Consider the following 24,090-nt stretch of genomic DNA (forward strand, 5'->3'; position numbering starts at 1 on the left):
CTGAACCTCCCTTTTCCCACCATACTCATTTGCCTAAAGCATCGCTTAGCTGTCAAAGAGAAGGTTTCTACATACATCACAGACTCACAACTGGTTCAACCTGAGTAAAGGCAATACTTGAAAAAGAGAAGCTGAAGCAGGATGAAGCCCAGGCTTGTAAAAAAAAAAAAAAAAAAAAAAAAACAAAAACCAACCACCTAAAAATAAATATTATTTCAATATAATAAATAATCTAAACTACAATCACTACTAGCATACCCACATTCCACAGTATTCTTTTGTCTTCCTCTATACAATGGGAATATACACACTGTCACAGATTGTTAAACACAATTTACCCACGCAGTAGTTTCAGAGCATAATCAATACAACCCACCCCCTCAATAGAAAAACAAGTCTTTTAATATAATACCTACATGGGCTGGGACCTGAGAAATAATATTTCTAATTAGACACAAACATCACGCTGCTTCATTTCACAGAATGGCTGCAACGAGACCTGCAAGTTAGTGCAAATCAAACTATCAGGCAATCTATCTTTAATAAAGTTACAAGCAGTCTTACCTTTCATCCTCACCATCTACAAGAGGTGTCGTCAATGGCAGCACCTTCAGTGGAAAGAGGGAAGCGGAGGATGGGACGTTGCTGCTACCGCCATCTGAAACAGCTGATGCTCCAACACCACTCTCGCCACTGGCAGCTTGAGGTAAACCCACCAAGGAAGGTTCTGTAGGGCGTCTGCCATCTTCAATTTGGCTTACAACAGACTGAGCTAGTGATTGTGCGGGGAACTGGGTAGAGCTTAGCGGCATCTGCTGTGGCACACTCTGTGCCACTGGCATACCTATACTTGTTGATATCAAGGGAGGCTGACTAATACTTTGAGACAAATTCCCATTCTGCACAGCTGAAGCTTGTGGCTGTCCCACACCTATAGAAGCAGAAGGTATGCCAGGAGGCACAGCTGAACCAGCTTGACTTGGTGCAGGAACAGTACTAGCAGAAGGTATAGGACTAACCGCAGGCAGCTGCTGGCCACTCATCCCTTGGACAACAGAGTCCACTCCTTGTGCCTGTGGCTGTACAGGTAACAAAGTGCTTTGCTGAGCAATGACCATTTGCTGAGGAAGGCCTGAAGCACTAGCCTGTAATCCCTGCTGCATTATTCCTGTCTGCACAGGCTGCACTACTTGTGAAGATGGAGGAGCAGCCGTTGACGGCATAACTGGAGGTGGAATTTGGTTTGCAGCAGATGGTGGTTGCACCACAGAAGCTACACTTCCTTGCTGCCCAACATTCAGCATTTGACCACTGGTACCTACACCTGGTATTACTGCTGGAGCATGTGCAACAGGCTGAGCTGGGGCAGCAGCTGGATGTGCTTGTACTGAAGGCTGCATGCCCTGTGCCTGGGCAACGGGAACCGGTTGCCCTGCTCCTACTCCTGTAGAACTAGGCTGCATGGCAGCGGCTGGAGTCTGAAGGATCTGCTGATGCTGAATGTAGTCTGGCACAGCCCCCGTCACAGAGTTTTGGTTCATCGACTTAACATGACCTGCAGCCATCTGTGTAGGAACTGTCTGTTGCTGCTGCTGCTGTTGTCCATACTGCAACTGCTGCTGCTGCACAACTGACAAAGTCTGCACAGGCGGCGCCGGCTGAGAATACGGTAGCTGCTGTTGAGCCATACTTTGAATGCCAGGTTGCTGGTGGCCCATAGATGGGGATACACCTAGTATATTAACTGGGGCTGGCTGAACCCCAGTAACAGTGGTTAGACTGGCCTGTGCAGGAGGCTGGACCCCTGGCTTCTGCTGTGGATAGTTTACTTCTTGAGAATGCAGCTGGACTTGTGCAAGCTGTGATTGAGAAACACTCTGCGGTATACTTGATGCTGGAATCGCCGGAGGAGCAGCACTGCTAAAATCCATCTGCTGCGGACCCACACCTTGAAATGCTTGCTGCTGTACCACAGGAGGTGCTCCCATTTCTCCACTTCCCACACTTTCTGTATAGTGACTCAGTGTGCTTACATTGCTGCTAACAGAACTCCCACTGGTGCTCTCCCTTTCAGAAGTCACTTCAAGCGGGTTTTGTTTTATTGTCTCTACTGCTTTGTTTACTGCTACTCCTTCTGAAACTGCAACGGTGTTTTCTTTATCATAGAATTCAGTGCACGTCCATCTACCTTTTTTGAAAGGTTCAGAACTAGAATCTAATTTCACAACCCTAAACCTTGATGTGCCAGATGCAGGCTGCTGCTGGCTTGATCCCACTGCCATTCCTGCAGTTGGATTAGTAACATTGTTAATGACACTAGAGGAAGCACTCGTACCATTGCCAACACCACTCAAGATATTCACATTAACATTGCTGCCAGTTCCAGACAAAGCATTTACATTAGCAGTACTCGTGATGTTGCTCAAGTTTATAGTACCAATCACACCGCTTGCCACACTAGAACTACCACTACCCATATTATTTAAGGTACTAGTTCCGGTAGCAGGACTTACACCTAAATTGCCAAGAGTACTTGTAGTGCGGATATTAGACACGACAGATGCCGGGGAACCAGTGGATGATGCAGCAGAAACTGGTGCAGTTGATACAACATTGTCAGAGCTTCCAGTTGTTGATAGTTTTCTAAATGATGGACTGGGCGGTGGTCCTCCGGAAACTGGGGCACTGCCCACCCCAGGATGCGACGGATGGTGGTGTCCATGATGATGGTGGTGAAGATGGTGGTGGTGATGAACATGATGGGGGTGAACACTTCCATTGATCACAACACTCTGCTGTGGGTGATGAGGCAGAGGAGCATGCTGCTGAGGAAGATGAGGCTGGTTTGGAGAAACAGCCCCAGGAGTCTCTGCCTCTTGAAAGTTATTTAAAGTCTCTTCAGAGGAGCTCCTCTCAGGTTCTCCCAAGTCAGTGGCCCTGGATAAAGAAACATCCAAGATTTCTGAAGATGACAGATCTTCAGTGTGGGATTCATCCAGATCATCATAGCTTTCTGTATCCTCAGCTATGCTGTTATTAGAGCTCATACTAGCTGATATTTGAGCAGGGGTCACACTGGTGATTTGGAAGCCACTTTTCTTTTTCATTTGAGCTCCAGACTGTGCAAGAGGCTGTGGCTGGAGCTGAGACTGCGAAAGGAGGTTCAGGCTTTGTGGAGGAGGGGGTGTCGGCTGTGGACCCGCTGATGAAGATGCTGCAGGAGACGGAGGCGGCGGCTGGACCAGCAAAGGCGGCTGATAATCCTCGGCAGAGAGGGCAGCGCTCCCAACGCCGGTACCTGGTGCAGTGGGAGCAGTAACGCAGCTGCTGCCGCTGCTACTGCTGCTACCCCTTCTAGGAAACATTGCCGGGTGCGCCATCTTCCTAGCACTAATGTCTGCGGCTGAGTCAGGCTGGTGCATTGTATCGGGTGTATTTTAAGAGTGCAGTCCCCCGGTATGGAGAGAGACAGACACACACACACACACACACACACGCACGGTTAGCTTTGCGCTCACGGCAGGGCAGAGAGAAACCACGCACAACCCCCCCGGCTCCCGCAGAGCATGGGCTGAGGCGCCTCGGCACCGTCGCTAACCACCCCCCTTCCCTCAGAGACAGAGAGGGGGCGAGGATCGGTCCTCCGCCGCCTATAGATTAGCGCCTCCGAATGTGACACTTTCAATCCTCCGCCATTCACTTTCTTTCTCCCTCTCTCCCCCCACCCCCTTTTGATTGCCACCACCACCCCCCTCCTCGGCCGCCACCCCCCCGCCCACCGACTGCGCCTCTCCCGGGGGTGGGCAGGGGCCGGAGGAAATGCCGGTGGCCCTGGGGGCGAGCCCCTTCCTCCCCACGGCTCGCCGGCAGAACCGCCCTCCCCGCGGCGGGCGCCACTGGGCCGCCGCCTCTTTCTCCTCGGCGGGGTGAGGGCAGCCGCCGGGCCCTCAGGGCAGCCCAACGGGGCGGACGGCGCCCCTCGCCATCACCGCTGTAGTAGTAGTAGTAGAAGAGCGCAGATACGTACAGGACTGGCGCACAGGAGGGCGGCAGCGACAGGCTGAGCCGGGCAGGGACATCCCCGTCAGTGGCAGCCATGGAGCTGAATCATTTTGGGTATTAAAAAGACGGAATAAGGAGAAAAGAAAAGCAGCAGCAGCCCAACAAGAGAGTCCATCAAAAGGAGGGAGAGAGGAAGGGGGAGCCAGCCAGGCAGCCTCTCTCTCTCCTCCCTCTGTGTCTGGCTGTCTCTGAAGGAGGCTCCGCTCCGCACGCTCTTCCTTCCCCCTCCGTCTCCTCCCCCTTTATAACAGGCGGCACCCACTCTTCCTCGGCAGCACCGCGCCTGGTTCTCCTCCCGCGTGTGCCCCTGCCCCGTCCTTTCTTCCCCGCAGGTCGGTCGCGGCCGCCCTGCCGCCGGGTCTGTCCGCCGCCCGGCCCCGTCTCCTCACGGAGCGCTGGAGGAGGGCGCTGCGCGGGCTGTGGGGGGAGGGGAAAGCTCGCTAAAGGGGAGGGCGGGCGAGAGACAACGTAAGATGGCGGCCGCCGCCGCGCATGCGCGCCCCGCTGGCAGACATAAAGCCCGTCTGGCCGAGGCCGGCGGAAATAGGTTCGGTTCGCGTGGCGGAAATTGCCGAGCGGCGCCGAGCCTGTGGAGGGGGAAGGGCGGGGGGGGGCGTCCCCGCGTGGCGGCGATCCGGGATGGGTAGGGGTCGCTAGGTGGGCGCAGGGCTTCCTCCCTCTCTGGTTCCGTCCTTCCTTCCTTTCCATCGGCCGCCCCTCTCTGCCTCTCCTTCGGGCCCGCAGCATGACTGTGCCTCACATGACCTGCTACCGCCCCCCTCCCCCTCGCTTCAGCTCCGTTGCAGATTTATTCAAGTTATTCATCACCTTCTCCTTCCTCTCCTCCCTCGGTCCAGAATATTCCTGCCCGTTCCTTCCCCCCCGCGCATGGGGAAAGCGGGGGTCCCTCGCTCAGAAGCTGCCTTCGCCTTTGTGTTTCCTCGTCCCCCGGCGGGGGTCGCGGCGGGTGACTTCCCTCACGCCCCGAAATGGCCGTGGCGCATTCACCAACCCCCAGGCTCTGTCCCCACTCGGCCGCTGGCAGGGCAGGAGCTGTGGGCGCGGTGGCGGGGGCGACGACGCCCGGCGGGTCAGGTGAAATCGTTCATCTGCATTCACAAGGGACACGTGTGCGTGAGAAGCAGCTTCAGATGAGAGGAAAGGCACCGAAGAGCTGCTCTAAAAATGATGCTGTTCAACGGTATTTTCAAATTGCTAAATAGAATTGAGGTGAAATCTGTCGACCTTCCCACGCTGTTTCAGTGCCAGCATCCCATAGGGCAAGAGAGACCGGTTGGGCCTCTCCAGAGCCAAATGGCAAAGCTTGATGCACCACCATGGCAGGGCTGTTCAGATCTCCCTGGTCACAAACTGAGATGCTTCTCATTGCGGAGCAATGACCATGAGATCTCTGAAGATGCTCGATGTGTGCATGTCTGCCAGACTTTCCTTCATGTTCTTGCAGCTGTGTTCTTGCAGCTGTTGGCACACACGCAGCTGCCCAGCAGGTAGGGAGGTATCTCATGGCTGCACAAACCCAATGTGCTCACCATCAGTGTTATGGCACCTGTCCCATAAACAAGACACTCTCCAGGGGCTCTTTCAGAGTGAAATTAATTGGGTATCCCACATTCTTACAAAGAGGGGTACAGGTTTGTGCTCTCTCCCCCTTTTTCTCCAGCAGCCTGGTGTGCACCAGTGCCCAGAAAGCTGCTCATGTTCTCACCTGCTGGCAGCATGCCCTTGTCTCCGAACACACAAATCCTTGAGCTGGTGGAGGTCTCAAATCGCCACTTTGAACTGTCTAGTTTGCATGGAATGATAAAATGCTCACAGGACTTGACTGGCTCAGGCTGATTCTGTAAACTGTGAAGCTCACTGGTTAGGACAGTCAGCAAGGCACAGGAGAAAAAGATCAGGGCTCAGTGTTTGCTGCAGTGAATATTTAAGCACATCATGAAGAGTATTAGAGCTATAACGGGAGAAGAGTTGAGAGAGTCCAAGGTATTATATCATTTAGCTGAGTCATTAGAGAGTTCTTATGGGAGATGTAAATGTTAGTTCCTTCAGGCAGAGAAGAGATTTGAGTCTCCCATGTTTGGTGTGTGGTGTTTAATCACTAAGGTAATAAAAAAGCTGTTTTTCTAGCTCCATTTTGTAAAAAGGGTGAGGATTCAAGGTCGCACACAGTAGGAGCTTTTGGTACCTATACCTGAATTTCACTTTCCCATCTTGCCTCTCCCTGTTAACCTAGCTTATCTAGTTCTCACTTGGTGTAGGCACAGGGTGGATTTGAGAAAATCACACCTTTTGCAGCCTAATTCCTTTTATGTCTGGAACACAGACATTCAGCTCAGATCTCCAGGTACCTGAAAGATAGACTTGCAACTCTTGCCCCTTCCATGGCTCCAGGACACTGCCTGTATACAGACACTATGAAAAGATTGACATGTAATGAAATAAGATTCTGCTTTTTCTGACAGCCAGACTCTATTACTTTTTGAAACTGATAATCAGAACAGCTTGAAGACCATGCTACATGAACGTGAGCTCGCTGAGCCTTTGTGTAACTCTCACAAATTTCAGGAAAGCATCACAAAGCTGCCCACAATCTATGTCCTGATGCTTGGTGCAGCACTGAGGCTTTATATGTGTCTTTAATGAGATACTCAGATGTGTAAACATTTTTGAGATGAGCCCGAGGTTGCAGGCCAACTTCCATTATAAATTCTTGTCATGTCTGCTTATAACTTTCCCAGAACAATTTCCTTGAGGAATTAAGTCTTCTATGATTAGTTGCAGCTCAGAGATGATTTTTTGAATGTTTGAACAAAGTTCAACTACTTTTAAAGCACAAAGGCTTTAAAAACCTTGTGCTACAGATGAATCTGTTTCTGACCTTAAAAATCTGTGGAAAAGTAACTCAGAAAGGGTTGAGCTATAAACATTGTATGCACATAATAGACATGAACAAGCCTGAAAAAGAAAGCAATAGTACTGTCATTGGTTAAATGTTTTTCTTTTGCCCACACTAACTTATATTCATTTTGAGTAGTTACTAGTCTTTTACTGTGTAAACTTCTCATTACAGCATGTGAAGCAGTTCTTTAAAATGGGCCCATATAGTTCTCTTCTTAGACAAGAGATACTGAAAAAAGAAAAGAAACGTAAATTAGTTTTAACTTACCTGCATAGTGTGGTCACTGTTCGGTTAATGATCCAAGTGATGGTCTCGACTAAACAAAGCGCATCTGAAGTGACATGTTTGAAAATAATTTTTTAATGCTGTTTTTAAATACGCACATTTCCATTACACCTGTTTTTCTTTGCATATTCATTTTCATCAGGTATATCCTTGCACTTCTCTTCATTTTTTGTAAGCCTTATTCTAAGCGTGAAAATGGGATTCTCAAAGACTTCCATTCCTTTTCACATCCATTAAGGTTTATGAAATTAAAAATAAACCATTGAAATTGATAATTGTTATGAATTGTGTTATTCAGTTTTTGTTCAAAGTGGGAAAAGAAATTTCATCATATAGCTCATTTACAAAACGCTAAATATTTCAAAATTCAGCCACAAAACAATTGACCACCTTCAGGTATGGACAGTAAGTGAAATTGCCAAATAGTCCACACAAGGCCACCTGCTGTTTTCTAATGAACTGTATCCATCGACGAGCTGGAACCAGAGGTGCTTGTGTCATCACTGGATGGATCCAGCACCTTGGTTACCATGACTTGCTCATGCCCTTGCTCATGACTACAGGGCAGGTGGTCCCAGAGGCTGAAGATTGCTGGAGGGTTGCCAGTATGGAGGCATCCCCTTGGATTTCGCAGCCTATATACATGCCTCCTAAATGAGCAAACACAGATGGGCTTGATGCAGCCCTTGCTGCCAGGTAGGGAAAGTAAGTGTCTGGAAGAACTCTTAAAAATCTTTAAAATCTTACCATTCATATTAACACAAAAGAACAAGGTCTTTTCAGTGTAAATATTTAGAGATCTGGCTCCCATATATGTAATATTTCTTCAGACAGGAAACAGCAAGCATTGTTGCCACCACAGCTTCTCCAAGGATACCAGAAGAAACAGTACTTTAATATTTTCTTTCTTTGGCTCCTTTTCTATCTGACACAGTTGTATGTGTTCATCCTGGAGTATGCAGTAGTTTATGTCTTTGTGCAGAGTAATTAAAAAGCAAACAATCAGGAATACTGTGGGGTTTTTACTCAAGACTGTCAGAATCACGGCAAAACACTGATGTGTGTTTTAAACCCTGAGTGACTGCTTCATAAATAATTTTTTGAAAGCTTTAATGAAAAGATTTTTTTTTATGATATGAAGCTGCCATTGTTAGACAGGAAGCTTTTCTGTGTTCATTAATATTGCTGACTGTAGTCTCTACGTTGATTTGCAAAGATGTATATGATTTTTTTCTTCCTTCTTAAGAGAAGTAATCAGCTCTGAAAATGTTGTAATTCTGCTTCTGCATTTTCTTAGAAAGTTCAAGTCAAGTCTTGAGCTTCCTTTCTTGTTTTGTTTTTAGTTGGCTGGTTAGTTGGTTGACTGGGTTTACTGACTGATTCCAGAACGCCTACTGAGACTTTTTTTAGTCTTTATTTTAATTCTTATGAAATTATGTTGGACTTTTTGGAAAGGGATTTTTTCTCACAACTTTTTATTAAATAAGTGCCTGCAGAAATAGACAGTTCTAGCAAGCTTTAAAAAACAAAATCAGCTTCTTTTAGACTAGTCAGGTCTACTCCAGTGCCAATATACTTGAAATCATATCTGTCTACATCATCTGGAAAAGTTGTTTTAAAATATTCAGTATACCTGCATTTGGGGAACGTGGCCAAGTAGACAGTCTTTTTCTTTTGTTTTTTTTTTAATGGGGATTTCATTCAAATTCAGATTTTATGAAAGTCTTACAGAAGCTTTATCATCACTTTAAACTGTATAACTATAGGTGAAAAGGCTTATGTGCACTGTATGGTAGAAGCGAGGGTTAAAAGTGGATCGTCCACCAGCACGACTAATGCATTACTAGCTAAAAGACCACCATGATTTTATCACTTATCATCTTTCTCTCCTTTACTTCTCTGTTCTCACTTGTGTTTGTGGTCAAATGATGAAATTGCATCTTAAAGAAGCACCCAGTTCTGGAAAGTATTGAATGCAGTTCCACTGTAGTCTGAGATCATTTATTTAATTGTTTGTACAGTACAGGTCTTAGATTAACTGTTTGATCTTCGATTAATCAGCCAAACGGTATGTATAACCAAGCTGAAGATCTAATAAAAGAGATGATCAAATCATTGAAAAATGGTCCAGTTATTAAAGACCCTCCGTTTTTTTACCTCTGGAAAATGGATGAGCAAAGTAGCAGGTCAGCCAGGTTTTTTACCTCACTTTTAGTTTTTATGAATTAATAACAAGCATTTACACGGGACTGTTTAATATAACTGGCAATGTGAGCTCTTAGTTTATAGTTCTCAGTCACAAAGGTTGTGTGGAATTGTTTTCTTTTGACTTATCTATGCTAGAGAAAAACACTTAGGAAAATGTTTTGTTTAAGAATGCATTTTATGTCCCCTGACACTGCATTGGCAATTCTGTTATGTGTAAAAGTTCTGCAATTTTTATGTGATTTCCTTCAATGATCATGGATTGATACGTCTATTGTGAGGAGGCAAAAATTTTTAAAATCTCAGGCTAGGGATAAGTAAAGAGATTTTTGGATATTTTTTTTCCCCTGAAACACCGGTTTTGTTCAATGAAGAATTCTTTGGAAAAGCAGCATTTGTAGGTAATTAGTATTTAGCACAGCCACACATTTTTTATTATTATATTATCACATAGCAACTGGAGGCAGATAGGCTGCCATAGTTATGAAGGGTACAGAGAAATCCTTCTTGAACTCATTTAATTATCTGACTCTTGTGTATCTAATTTTCATCACCCTTTCAGCTGTGTCAACAGTGTTTCTTCTCATCTAAAACATACACTGTGGAAGCAAATATTTCTTTGCACATATCCAGAATTTCCTATTGGACAGTACTTGAGCAAGCTTGCAACTATGGGGTTTATATGCATTAGTTGTAGTGTAACTGAACTGCTTACTGAAAGCAAGCACAGACAGGTCATGAGCACCAAAATAAATGCAATTTTTATGAGTAGTCGCTTGATATGTTTTTCTCCGATAATAAAAATCACCTATATTATATTATTTCTCTGCTGAAGGTCATACAGACTTATTCACAGTAATAGTAAATTTAATTCTTTCACTTCTATAAGGTCTTTGGTTTACTTCCCTACTTTATAATTTTTCAGTCATCTTCACTTTGATTATCTCAGCATTTTAAATTACTGTATGTGACACTTCCGCTTCTGCACACATTCACTGACCAGCCTTGAAAAGTCAAATGTTCTCGTGACAAAATTCAGTGGAAAACAGGTTTAGGATTTCTAACTCAAGCACCAGAAAAGACTGCCTTTATCAATTTCATTAGAACAAAAGATGTGCAAAGTCCTGACAGTTCAAACACATAATCAGAGGCTTAACTTCAGTCATGTGAACAGTCCCTTTGACTATTAACTTGTGGTCACTAAGCCCCTAAAAACTTAACATTAAATGTGTAAATATTTGTAAGCTCAGAAGACAAAAATATGAGGTATGTGCTAAGGTGTGGTCTTATGGACCCTTAAGGTTATGTTGACCTTTAGTTAGTAACAGTGTTGAGTCCTTATCAAGAAGAAAGTTGTGCTGCCAGACCAGGTATTGTCCACTGTTTTTTTGAAAGATTATGATTTTTTGCCTAATAGGAGCTTTGTGTCTTAGCTTAAAAGCCAGGCCTGCAGTAGTTCACTGCTTTAGGATCAAGCCACATTGCCTCATTTCCGGTTTTACCACTCATTAAGGCATTTTAACGATTGCTAGTAAGAGACTAAAGAGTTGGCTATTTAAAATAGGACAGTAAATAAAAAAGCATGTTTCTGTTGATTAGAAAGTGCTTTATTTCTAATCTGCTCAGTCTTAATACCTTTATTTGTAGTTTGGCATGGAAGCACTGATGAGAGTTTAAAACCTGTTGGGGTTACTTGCCACATCTTGCTGCCGAGTGAATTCTTTGATAATAAATGAGGAAAGGCTGAAATAGTGTCAAAACATGCCTCAGACTATGCTGATCAACTAGCCCTACTTGAATAAGGGGCAGTGTGTTAATGTGCATGTCCCATGAGTCAAAATACAGTGAGGGAGTTGCTTCCCACAGCTAACACCCCTTGCCTGGTGTCTCCTCAGTGACTCAGTCATCTTTCAAACCATCTGTAGGAAACTAAAGACAAATCAGAGTCAACATGCAAGCGAAATGTAACTCAGAAACATCCAGAGCACTTGCTCTTGAATTGACAGGTGTCTTCTCAGCAGCTAATGAGGGTGGTCAAATAGGAATCTTCAGTAAGAGGACTTCTAACAGCTCCCTATTGGCATGGGCTGCAGGAGATGGTGCTGTTTTACTTTGTGCATAGAGGAAGAAGTTAATGGGATACAAATGAAATTCACAGACATGAAGATGAGAGGTAGTGTGGAAACCAGACAGGTCCAGGAAATAACATGGGGACGTCATATTTCCCAAAAAAGTACATTTGGTTAGTTCACACACTTAGTAAAACACAAAGTTAGATATGATTTTGGAATATAAAATGGAAGCAAAGTAACATTTTTCATGTTTGGTGACATTTGTAAAGATGCTTTTGCTGGCATACCTAGGAATTGTAATAATTTAAGGTTGTTGTGGTACTAAAAGTATATTAGAGAACTGGAAATACTCCAGAGAAATGCAACAGAAATGATGTTGGAAAAAATCTGGAATTTTAGGCATAGTATGTGTTTGTTTTGCAAATGTCTGCAGGTCGAGGCATTAAATCACAGGATAATAATCTCTTAGTGTTTAAAGGAGAGGGATGCTATTTCAGACCCAGATTCAGCTCATTTCTTGTCGAAAACACAAACCTTCACATACAACCTATGCATCCTCTGGAGCTACTTATTTCTCTCTATTGACTGCTAGGAGAGTCCTGGGTAATTAGGTGTAACGTGTCTCTCTAGTAAGGACTGAGAATGAGGTATGAGAGTCAGTGGTATAAGAAAAGGATTATTTAGACTGAACATCAGAACAAATAGTTTTGAAGATACATTGAACACTAGCAGTGAAATGCAGCCTGAAGCAAGGGATGTAAAATCAATTATAGGGACACTCAAATTTAACCAGGATAAAATACTGAAGAATTGCCTTTAGAGAGTAATCCTATGCTGATCAAGAGAGGGTTTATATAATCTGTAAGATTATTCCTACCATTAATATATACAATACTCTGTTAAAGGACAATAATCAATAATTTAAGGCTCTTACCTGATACCAGGATTAAAGTGACATGTCATTAGCCAGTGCAGGAAAGAATGTGATTTTATTCCTCAATGTTATGCTTGGGAATAAAATCACGCTATTTATATTGGTAAATATATGTATAGAAACATACATGTGTATGTAAATATTTATATATGTGGGTTTATATGTGAATATATATATTGTATGACTTAAGTATATTTTTTTTTTTCCTTAACTGAAGCTTGGTGATGCTTTCAGTGTCTGGTAATTGACACTTCTGCATTCCCTGCTGTCAGGTGCCATTAGCTAAGAACGCTCTGAGACAGGTTCAGCCTAGCCTGGGCAGCTAAGAGCTGCTTTCCGTGTTCTTTGTCTTCATTCTCACAAAACTGGACAGCTTGCTGCAGCCTGTGTGAATGTGACCCCCCTTCACCAAATGCTAGCAGGTAGAGGAAAAGAGATTTCTGATTTCACCCCTGGCTTTTATGTTGCAGACACTGCCTGCTCCTCTTTGCACTGGTGTCTGCTGCATTTGAAGGCGGTGACGCTTGATATGGATTTAAAAAGTGTTTAAGAAGACCAAATCTATATTCTACAAATTTCTTCATTTTTCAGCTTCTGTCAACTGTCCTAGCATACCTTTAGCCTGTAATTTAAATTATATACCATGTTCCTCAGCACACTGAAATGCATTTGTTGCTCTGCTGATTTTGGAGTTTTTGTCTTAATTTTTCTTCTAGCCTGCTTTTCACTTCTCTTTTTCTCTCACTCTTTCTACTTTCTGATGCTTTGATTATTTTCTTTGTCTGTAAAACTTCCCCTAAGCTTAGCTCTAGCACATCTATGTGTAGCTGGTACCAATTTCAAAACACTGCTTTCAGACTTCCAGTTAGACCAGCTCCTTCTCAGGTAGGGTCACAGAGAGGTTATGCTGCTTCTCAGCTAATCCTCTGAGGCCTAGAAACAGGTTTTTCAAGCAGAATAAATAACTTTGCTGAGCCATTACACTTGTTACAAAGTGTTAAATAGCTGATTTCAGTGTTTTTGTAGACAATGATGAGTGAATACTGCATTTTGTTTCTTTTTTTAGCCTGCTTTCCTAAGGAAACAAAGCTTACACAACTGTTCTGCCTGGCTGTCCATCTGCATGTCTGTCAGGCTCTCTTCAATAACTTTGAACCTGTTGTTTGATTTCAGCCTGGGATAGAGTTTGCAAATGTATTCTGGCCCTAATGTTCAGGCATTTCTACAGCTTGGGAGAGAACAAAGTCCTAATGCACTGCTCTCATGGGACAAGAAGCATCCCCACGGCCATATCCACAGCAGCAGTGGCTATGGCATCACAGTGCAGCCTGTGAGCTCTGGCCAGATACACCATGTCCCTTCCTGGGGACAAAGAACTTGAAGAAGAGGGATGTTCTGTTGAGAAGAAAAGTGTTGATGAAATGGGAAGGAAGGAGGCCTGCTCTGTATGGGGGACAAAAGTGTGTAGGCAGCCAAGTTTCATTATTGCTGCTGTTTGTGGAACAAGTGTATTTATGATGAAGAAAATGCGCAAAAGTTTCCTTCACAGGAATCCTTCTCTTCTTGGAAAGTGTGTATGCATATCACAGACTCACAATGCATGTGTGTTCATTTTTCAGCTGGGTGGCTCAGTCTTAGATTTGGGTCACTAGATGCCACTGAAATACAAACAGGAGATAAAATAATATCGCAGCAGGAATGTTAGACTTCATCTTTTGGTACCCAAGAGATGGAGCCTACAGCTTACAATTTTCAGAGTCCTCCTGGGCATTCAAGTTTCCAGCTCCTCAGAGTCTTAATCTTCTTCTCAGCATTGCTACAATATTCAGCTGTTTATTCTTGCAGAAAGCTGTCCTCCAGATAGCCAGCATCCAGATATTCAGTATTTGTCCTCTATCTCTCTTTTTGCTGTGGAAAATGAGACTTTACAACTGCTTTTTAACAGACTTCATACTCTAAGATTTTAATGTCTTCGTAATTTAGCATTGGAGATCATGATCTGAATTCTCAGGCGTGACCACTAATAGCAAGTAGGGTAAATCATCTCATTCACATGTTAAGTGATAAAGGTGCACATAATTACAGTGTCTCAAAAAAAAAAAAAAAAATACAAAAAAAAAAACCCAACCCAAAACACAAACCCACAATCACAGTGGCAGCTAATACAAACAGAGAACAAAATATGAACAGCTAAATGAATGCTAAAATAACCAGCTCATGCATCTGGCATCCATGGCTGAGAGTTGCTATATCATATCTGAAATGGGTTGCTGGTAGGAGTGAATTCTAAATAAGGTGCCATCAGCTAAACAAGTCATTCTGTCAGCAACAGATTTAATAAGGCCTATTTCCTGGGGGTTTGCACTTCATATTTGGATTCTCCATTGTTTAATATGGTAGCAACCTTAGTTCAAGTTTTTCTTGTGTGGGTAGAGCACTCCTAACCCCTTTCCTATGGAGTTTCACTGCCAGTGGCTGTACTAAATTAATAGTCTCAGGGAACATTTCTGGCTACTTGAATTTGATCCTCTGTACTATCAAATTTTCCAAATGGTGCTTGGCAAAGTGCTGGCCCAAATGGCTCCTGAACACAGTTTGGGAGTGAGCTTTCGCCAAGGCCATTTCCCAGCAGGTAGTTCACATTCGGCCACCCTGTTTTGGAAGGCAAAAGAATTTAGTGGTAATTGACATAGGCTGTTCACTATCTACTCCCTTAATGGCAGAAGATGGCCCTGGAAAATTTAATATAGGAGTGTGAACATAGACTTTGGTATCTAATAGGAACTGCACCTTTTCCTCAAGACTACCGATACACTAATAGAGCTTTTATCCATTAACTAACTGCCTATTTATATGGACCCATAGGAAATAAACATGTTAGAAATCTCTGCTCTGCTGTCAGATTTGGCTAGAAGAGGCTAAGAGCTTCAAAGTTATTAGTAGGTGATGGACAGTGATGGGAAGGGGAATTCATAGATATGCAAATGTACACTTGCACTTGTGCATGTACGTGTGCTTGCATAAAGGCTGCAATCACAAACCTTTCCTAAGGAAATCAGGCTGGAAATGTGGCGGACAAACACAGACTGGTTAAATGTGGCAGAGTGTGCTCTGTAACCAATCTTGGCTGTTTTGATGGGGTTTAAGTAAGGTGAGCTGTAATTTCGTGAGGAACCTGGCCCACTGAAGCTCTGAATTTGCTCAGCCCCCTTGAATTACTTCAATTGAACTGAATTTTAAGCTGAAAAATAATGGCCACTGAAAGCTAACATAGGCCTTTCGAACACATTTGACTACATTGTGTAGCAATGTGGGTGTGCAGGGATGCACAAGAGCTACCATTGAACCACCTCTGGGACTCTCAGCAGTGAATAATCTGAAGTTTGACACAGCTAGTAGAAGCCACTTGAGTGATGGGTAAATTCTTGGTTGGTGAGCTTGTCCTGAGCTACTGCATATGTTAGCATATGCAAGGTGGCTCATACATGGTTTAAAGATATCGCAGTATGTCAGAATGACCTGCACAGTGAATGGTCAGAATGACCTGAACAGTGCCAGCACTCTTCAGAGTCTAAAGCTTGTGCTGTTCTTGCAGTCCATTTCCAGCCTGAAGTATCCTCCTGCCTTTTGAAGTTGCAAAGAAAACCTTGAAAATACAATGTGCTGTAAATTTGGGCAGCAAATCTTCCTGAGTCTGCAGGCAACTGAACCAAACATTGCAAGTGGCAAGAAAATACCTTGTACTTTCCGTACATGAAATCTTCAACAGGAGGGTTTAAAGGTCGACAACGTTATCTGTTTCACATCTGGTCTTTTCAATAGATACAGTTTATGTTCATAGCCTGAACCTGCTTCTCATGCTTCCCTTGAAACACTATCCATCCGTTCATCCTGCTCCCCCGGTGCCTGAACATTGAATTGTGGATATACTACCAGCTGGGAGTGGTTTTTTTATGCTGCACCAGGGGAAGAAAGAACATGTGAACGTTGGGTTTTCACCCACATTCTGAGGTATTTCAAAACAATCTGCACTGAAATGGGAAAAATTCGTCATGAATTTCTAAAAGGACTCATGAAAATCCAGGTTCTTCATGATTTGGGTGGTGATTATGATTTTTTTTTTTTTCTGTCTCAGGAAACAATAGAAGATCAAAGTGGCAGCCTTAAAGATAGGAGGCTGCAGCTAGGAAGGGTACAAGACATTACAGGCTGTCAAGATAGTATTGTTCTGGCTGTGAAAGACAGTTTATGCATTGCAAAGGCAGGCTAAAATCAAGGCCTTGCAACTACAGTAGAACCTAAACATTATAGTAGACTAGCTGCTAGAAATATCTCATTGACTAAATGTTAATGCATCTGTGGGATTTTCAGGAGTGTGCATTGAGGGCAGCAGAAAATGGAATGGAGTTTAATCTGGAAGGAGACAAGAAAATGATGTCTTTCTCTGTTAGAATCAAAGCCAAGGAAAATTTGGATGCTTTCCATTACTTAGGACTGACTCAGCCTCTTTTTTGAATTTAGTGTAGTGTCTATTGCAGAGATGCTAACAAAGCTACCCATCAAAATGCTGGGAGGAAAAAGCACAGGTGCTCTCCTGTCCCAGCTATTTATAGAAAAGGCTTGCAATCACATGTGATACAAATGCCGTGGTTGAGTTTTTACATTTCGGAGCCCTAAATCCAGCTCTTTGGCTGAAAACACAGCTCAAAAATTAGAATTGGCTATCGGATGTAGCTGTTCAGGAAAGCTGAAAAAGCCCAGGAATTAAATTTAGCTACAAGAGACTGGGAAAGGAGGAGGAAATTTGTGAATCTTTGTAGAAAACATACTGGTTTGAGAGAAGGATATTAGGACACAAAGAATTTGCACAGTATGTTAGTATAATAATATTTTATCCAGACCTGTACATCCAGTCATATGTATATTTAGGATGCTGAAAATGTTGTGGTTCCAAGATACAGACCAGGATGTGATTGGCATGTCTTTCACTAAACTTCCCAAAAAGTTTCTATTTGCTCTCCTGCTGTTTCAGGAAATCCCAGGTAAACTAATTTCTTTTCTACAATGATGAATGTTGATGTGGGCTTCTGAAAGTTCTCATAATTTGTTAATTCTTCAGGCTAAAAATTACAATAAGTATGAAAAATGTCTGGGATTAATTCAGAGACATTTGCAGCCTACTGAAGGAATCATTTAGAGCTTTGCATAATTATATAATCATTATGTGTTGCTTCTTTTCTCACCATGACTGCTATTGTCTCAGTTGCCATAAGAATTGTTTTAGTGTATTTTTAACCACTTCTTTAAATAAGCCCAACCAGATTGCAAAGCCAGCAACAAATCGAGCAATTTCAGATTTCTCCCTCTCTCAGGAATCTTCCAGCAGTTTTGCTAAAATTGATGTGCAAACGCGCTGACCTACTTTGTCAGAGATCTCCACAAGAGTCTTATAGGACTTGAATCTCTCTGCTCTGTTATTTTATTCTTGAAGATAGTGATTTGTTAGAAAGCCACAGAATCAGTTGTTAAATTGCTGGTGGGCAAAGAAAAGTGCATATTTAGCGAAAAAACCCAAACCCAAAACCAGACCCTATTCTGTGCTATGAGAGGGATTCTGCTTGCTCAAAAGCAGCAGACTTTATGCAGACTCCCTGCTAACCTGGGAAGTAGAAAAGACAGCATAAATGAAGGGTGTGGGCAACAAATCCAAGGATACTCAGTTTTGTGGGAATACCAGGCATCTTAGAGCCTCTGCCTCAACCCATGACCTAAGGAAATCATGTCCTAGCAGTACTCCATTCTGTCGTGTGCAGAACCCCATCTTTCAGAAAGGCACTTGAATACCTTCAGCGAGTTAATAAGGTGGCTATAACTATATCCAGAGTTTGGTGGCAACATACCACAGACAGCATTTAGTCCTGTGCCTCTTGTTTCCAGTGTGTTCAGTAGCTAGAAACATCTCTGTAGGGATACGATGGAGAAGTTCCCTTGCCAGTGAGGTGCCCAGCAGCACTGTCCTAGCACTGTGTCTATAAATAAAATACTGTGACCATTTTACTCCTTTAGTTCAGCAGCATGGTAGAAAGTGAAAGCCCTACGTGTAATGTATTACTTTTTTAACCCAGTTTCCAGAAGATTTGAAACACCTGTGAGTGCATATTTTACCATTTTTTTTCCTCCAAACCCCAGCAATTCCACTTATTTCTGAGCAATATGAGATTTTTAGTATATTTGACAAAAAGATAGAGGTCACAAACACTTTTATACAAGTTTGGTGCAAGCAGAGGAGAAAGGTTACAGTGCAACTTTCAATCCTGATGTGACATAAGGATGAACAGAAAAGTGTAACAAAGAGAGAAGAGCTAAGGGCATTGCATAAAAACCCTATAGTCATAGGTCTGGCAGATTGCACAGACACACAGCCGCAGGGAAGCAGGCACTGCAGCAGCTGTGCAGGGTGGTTGTATAGCCATTACTAACACAATAGCATATGTGATGATGACTTTATACCACTGACGTAAGGTAGGTGGGGAGGTGACACACCAAAGCCCCACACCTACCGTAACATCATCACATCTCTATGGAAAGCCCGCACTAGTCCCACAAATCCGGAGGCTGTCGAAACGCTCTGTATGTAATTCTCTGTGTGATAAGCAATGTGTACCTTGCTATGACACTATCAGAAGTTCTCCGTGCAAGTCATGCCACCTGGGAAGGGCAGTCTCATTCTGGAGCAGGAAGCATTGGCTGTACATCCCATGTCCGGACCACTTTTAAAGGCATGCAGAACTAGCGCAGGATTCCTTAGCAGCTTAGTAGAAGAAAGGATTCTGTGACCTCTGAAGTTCACTGGCACGCAGTGAAACCCTGATGCTCTTGGGTGCAATGGCAATGTGGGAAGACTGAGGTACCAAACAGAACAGCACCTCAGAAAGCAGCTGCTCACCAGTTCTGGTTTAGACTCCTGTGGTTTGCATCATGCTTCAAAGAAAGTTTAAGCGGCAGCATGAGTGTATGCAGCTATCAAACATGGTTTAAGTTCCTGGGTGGGTTTTTTTTAATGCTTTGCTTCCATAGCAATGTTTCCAACACGTAATCAACAGTGTTAAGCCTTTGCTTAGCCATAGCAAAAGTAGCTGCTTTTATCTGGAGAGTGTCCAAAGCACCCAAAATGGATTTGAATGAATCTGATGGGGTGTGGCATGATTTTGTATTCTGTGGTGGAACCAAGACAAACAAAGAGGCATTTGCAGGCAGGGCCTGTGGGTACCTTCAGGAGCTCAGCAGCTCCACCATCCCAAGGTGCATCTCCTATCAGAAAGGTCAGTTTAAGAGATGGTCTTGCTTTACACCAGGAGAGGTACACAGAAGTCTTTTCCCTGGTTTATCTAGAGTGTCTCTGGTGAGGGGCAAACAGTAAAATGACATCCCACAGCTCTGAGAAATATATATCATCATGCTGTATGTTCACAGTATTTATGATGCCTTGAAACACACAGACCAAGAAATGCATGATTTGGAAAAAGAATACTAAAATTGGTTCTTGAAGTGCTGAAATAGAACAAGATAAGCTTATCAAATGAAAGCTTAGTTCCACTGAAATCAGTAGGAGTTTTGTTTGGGATTAAAATATGTATATATTTCACTGTAAACTAGTTTATAGCTCTCACAAGGTAGGGACTAGAAAATGAAACCGTATGCCTGTACAGTAGACAGGTATTTGCCAACTGGGTTTGGGTTGGGGTCAGAAAGAAAGAAAATTTGCCCTGTTCTTTCCTTTCAGTCCTCTAATTAATTTCTGCTTAGTTCTGCACTGCCTTCTTTTGCTGCAAAGAACAGACATTGAATTGGGATTGTTTGTGTTGACAGTCCCAGCTTGAGCCTTCCCTCGGGTTGGCTGAGATGTAACAATACTTTTTTTCCCATGGTATTTTCTGTCACATATATTTTTAAACAAACGCTATTCTGTCAGCTATTGAGGGAAGGGAGGAAAGATGTGCTGTAAAACAGTGAACAAAAGGCGATTTCAGATTTAGGATTTGCAAGATTATATAATTATATTGGCAACTCTCCTTTTCTATAATCTCTTTATGTATACTCTATTTACTTGCGCTATTCAAAGGAATAAAGGCAATTAAGGAACATTTCATTAAAAAGAATGACTCAACCTACCTTTGGCCGCAGAAGCATAAGCTCTACCGACATTTTACAGTCACTGCCAACAAATCTGGACTTTGGCTTCAATCTAGAGGAAACAGGCACCTGAAAACGAGCCCAGCTGTGCATCTACTCACTGCCATACTCCTGAGAAAACTCTGAGGAAGCATGCAAAGCCGTATGATGTCACACAGCAAATATTTGGTGCCATCACATGTGCTGTGGTACTTTGTGGTCAGAAGTAGCCCTATAAGGCAGCTCATTTTTCCCAGAGAATAGCCTTATGGTGCAATTGCTGTTGACGCCATTGGTCTGAGCTTGTTCCCTTTGAAATCAATGATAAAATTCCTATTGTCTTCCATAATATGGGAGCAATATGGGGCCAGGAAGCCATTGAGCTAAACCGCTGTGCACTGCTTTGAAAGTTAAGGAAGCGTTAAGGTCAGAATAATAACTTTCACAAAGTATGACAATAATCAATGTCATTTGCACTGTCCAGTTATTCAGCTTGTTGTACACGCGGGTTATCTGCATCTGGTTATCACATTTAGTAATCCCAACCTGGCACTGACTGAAAAAGTGCTTTACAAAACATATAGCCTAGGGCAGGAGACTCCACAAAGTCTGTTTTTATTGCTGTTCTTTCTGATGTAACAACCCTCTTGTCATGTAGATTTTCTTATTTTCTTTTCTTTTTTTCTTGGAGAGGGATAAAATAGATGATACAAGATGATAACTTAATGTAGTGATTTCTGGTTGTCCATGGAGAAGCATAAGCTTAACCCAGGACTTGGAACAGAGCTAAAAATACTTCTGAGAAGGCGGATCCTTGGTATCATGTCCTGCAGGTTACTGTGGGACCCATTGCAGAGCCTGTCTGTGGGCTCTGGCTCCATCTCTGCAGACACCAGCATCTCCTTGTATAGGAACCACTGTGTTAGACACCAGGAATCAGTACTCTTCAGGTAGGACAAAAGTATGTGCAATTAAAAACTGCAGGCATGGTGGGTGTTAATCATAAGAAAGAGATGGGGCAAAGGATGGAGGAACCTGTAGTGCAGTCCCTTACTTTTGGAAGAAACACTGGGCTTATTCACAGACATTTGTCCATGGGCTTGCAGGTTGAAGGTGGCTTCCAGGTTGAAGAGAGCTTGCAGATCCCTTCCCCCTGGCCTGTTTCTTAAAAGGAAAGTGGCACAGTGCCTGCTGTAGCTGAACTGCATGTGCTGGACTAGTGCAGCGGCCACTGGGTTGCAGAGGACAGACTGGCTGGGATGGAGCTGGCCTTCCCGACAGCAGCAGTCTACATAGCTTGCATTTCTGCTTGTGTGGCAGTAACCACAATATCATCTCCTCTTTCTCCTTCCCACCTGCAGCATCCCAGTCCTGACCCTTGGGGCTGGCAAGGAGGAGGTGAGGGCTTGCTAGGAATGAGAGGGGAGGAGGACAAGCAGCTTCAGGGAAGAAGAGGGTACATTGCAGATTGGGGGTGAACAGCACCAAATCCCACATCAGCTGTTTTGGCTTCTGAAGTTGGACCCCTTCCTGATCAGTGATGTACAACATTATTCATAATACGGTGACAGAAACCTAGTTAAACACAGGTGATGAGAGAAGCCTGGTGGGATGAGGTCAGAAGGAGGAACAAACTTCTAAAACATATTGGGCAAAGCCTGACTGGCAGCTACCCTGCTTGGCCCGCAAGGCAAAATGTGCAGTACGTGCATCTGAGCTCTCCTTCCAGAGGTCATGTACTGAAGGAGGCTTTTGAAAGCATTTAGACAAGCTGAATAGCCATATATTTCTCTAATAATGCTAGCATTTGTAACTAACTGCCATAAAACTTGTAGTATAAAATACTGTGGTATGCTACTCAGGATTCATCATAGCAATGAGTCCATGCAAGCTGCTCACATTTTTATGTGCTAGAAGCCTGCTCACTGTAGGAGGTATTAAGTTACAGTGAACATAATGAAATGCTGTAACATATGAGCCTGGATGGATGGGGCATTTCAAAGCAGTCATCCCCTCAGCAGCACGATTCAGGCTGCTAACAGGCATTATGACACTGGGCCTTTTTGCTCTCCTAAGCTCCTAGATAAAGTAGTGTTATTGCTTCTTTCCCAGGCACAGCAGAAAGTTCTCACTGCGTATGTCTCTTAGCTGAATTAGGTTGGTACTTGGCCAGCCTCGGTCATAGAATTTTATTGAAGAAATTTCATGCTGCTGGCTGCAGTAAGTGCTTCGTAAGTGGGTGATCGTTACTAACATACATTAAATAATAGAGGAGTTATCGTTCAAACACTGCAATCAATAAAGATAGCTGAACAAGCATGGCTGTAACATTGGCGTAGATATAAAAACCTATCTGTTGCAAGTTTCTCTTTTTCTATCAAGTGTCATAAAATATCAGATGGAGTGTAATATTCATTTTACATACCAGAAGAAAAATGGCTGAAATAGTAGTATTCATTATTAAAAAACAAAACAAAAAGGTCCAAACAAACTCAGAACACCCTGTTTCTCATTCTTTATAAAGAACACCCCAAACTGTTATTTATGGTTCCACCAGCATTATGTACTGACTATTCAGCACAGCTTGTCTCTGACAGCTTCGTAGTAAGAGGACTTTCTTAGGAGGTGGAAAATCTCTTTGCACCTCAATCTAGAGGAGTTCAAAACCCATGCTGTCCATATCCCAGGAGAAAACCATAGCTTTATAGGTAGTACAGTCTCTGTTCTTGCTGAATATAAACCACTGCAGCACAGGTGCATGGAAGCAAGATGGCAGGACAGGCTGAGGATGGCTTTGAAGTCTCAGGATTTAGGAACAGAGGATCTTGGGACTCGTTTTGTGGTTTACCCAACATTAAATGCAGATACTGCTGTAGGATCAAGTACCTGAACCTCTGACTCCCCTTTCCTACGCAAGTTCTTTGCTCACTGGCATTATTAAGAACAAACCTCCTTGGGTTGTGCCATTTTATACGTGATCAGCAGAAACAGACAATCCTCTCAAGGTCATTAATTACAATAGTGTGCTAATAGTCAATATTTGGTTTTGGTTTTTTTTTTTTTTTTTGGGGGGGGGGGTGTATGCTCGTTTAAGCTGGGTATAAACCCAGAAATACTCAGTTAAGACGCAGTGATATATAGCAGAGGTTGATTTACAGTTTTAACCAGTATCTGTCTCCACCACAGTACTACACACTTCTGAACAGATGTTAGAGAAACACTATTCTGCAGGAGGCTGAACATCCTCCCTTGCCGCTCAAGATCCAGCCCGCTGCTCTCCAGTCTGGGAAGTTTTCCATGGCTTCAGGATGCACTGGAGCTGGCTCACAGGCCTTTAAAGCAGCAAACTGGTTTAGCTAGCACAACCAGCGCTTTGCAGACAACTCAGCAATTAGGGGATCATATAACTACAGTAAGAGGCTGAGCTGCAAATTACTGTA

The 24,090-nt window shown here is 43.3% G+C and overlaps 1 protein-coding gene across 7 annotated transcripts in view; it reads right to left on the minus strand.

The window, feature by feature from the left end:
- Window positions 1-4,433, minus strand: part of TSC22D1 (TSC22 domain family member 1) — a gene marked incomplete at its 5' end in the record, with an annotated part of 95,433 nt that extends 91,000 nt beyond the window's left edge. For 4 of the 7 annotated variants that reach the window (XR_013956451.1, XR_013956452.1, XR_013956453.1 and 1 more), the window contains one exon: window positions 565-3,422. Coding sequence is in view for 4 of the 7 variants with exons in the window: in XM_080613666.1 (XP_080469792.1) it covers window positions 565-3,422 (2,858 nt within the window). Of the gene's footprint in view, window positions 1-564; window positions 3,423-4,027 lie in introns of those variants that run through there. The other 3 variants (XM_080613665.1, XM_080613664.1, XM_080613663.1) reach the window with 3 other exon arrangements.
- Between the last annotated feature and the right edge of the window lie 19,657 nt (window positions 4,434-24,090).

The sequence above is a fragment of the Psittacula echo genome (genome assembly GCF_963264785.1).
Source record: "Psittacula echo genome assembly, chromosome: 3".
In the NCBI taxonomy this organism is placed as follows: domain Eukaryota; kingdom Metazoa; phylum Chordata; class Aves; order Psittaciformes; family Psittacidae; genus Psittacula; species Psittacula echo.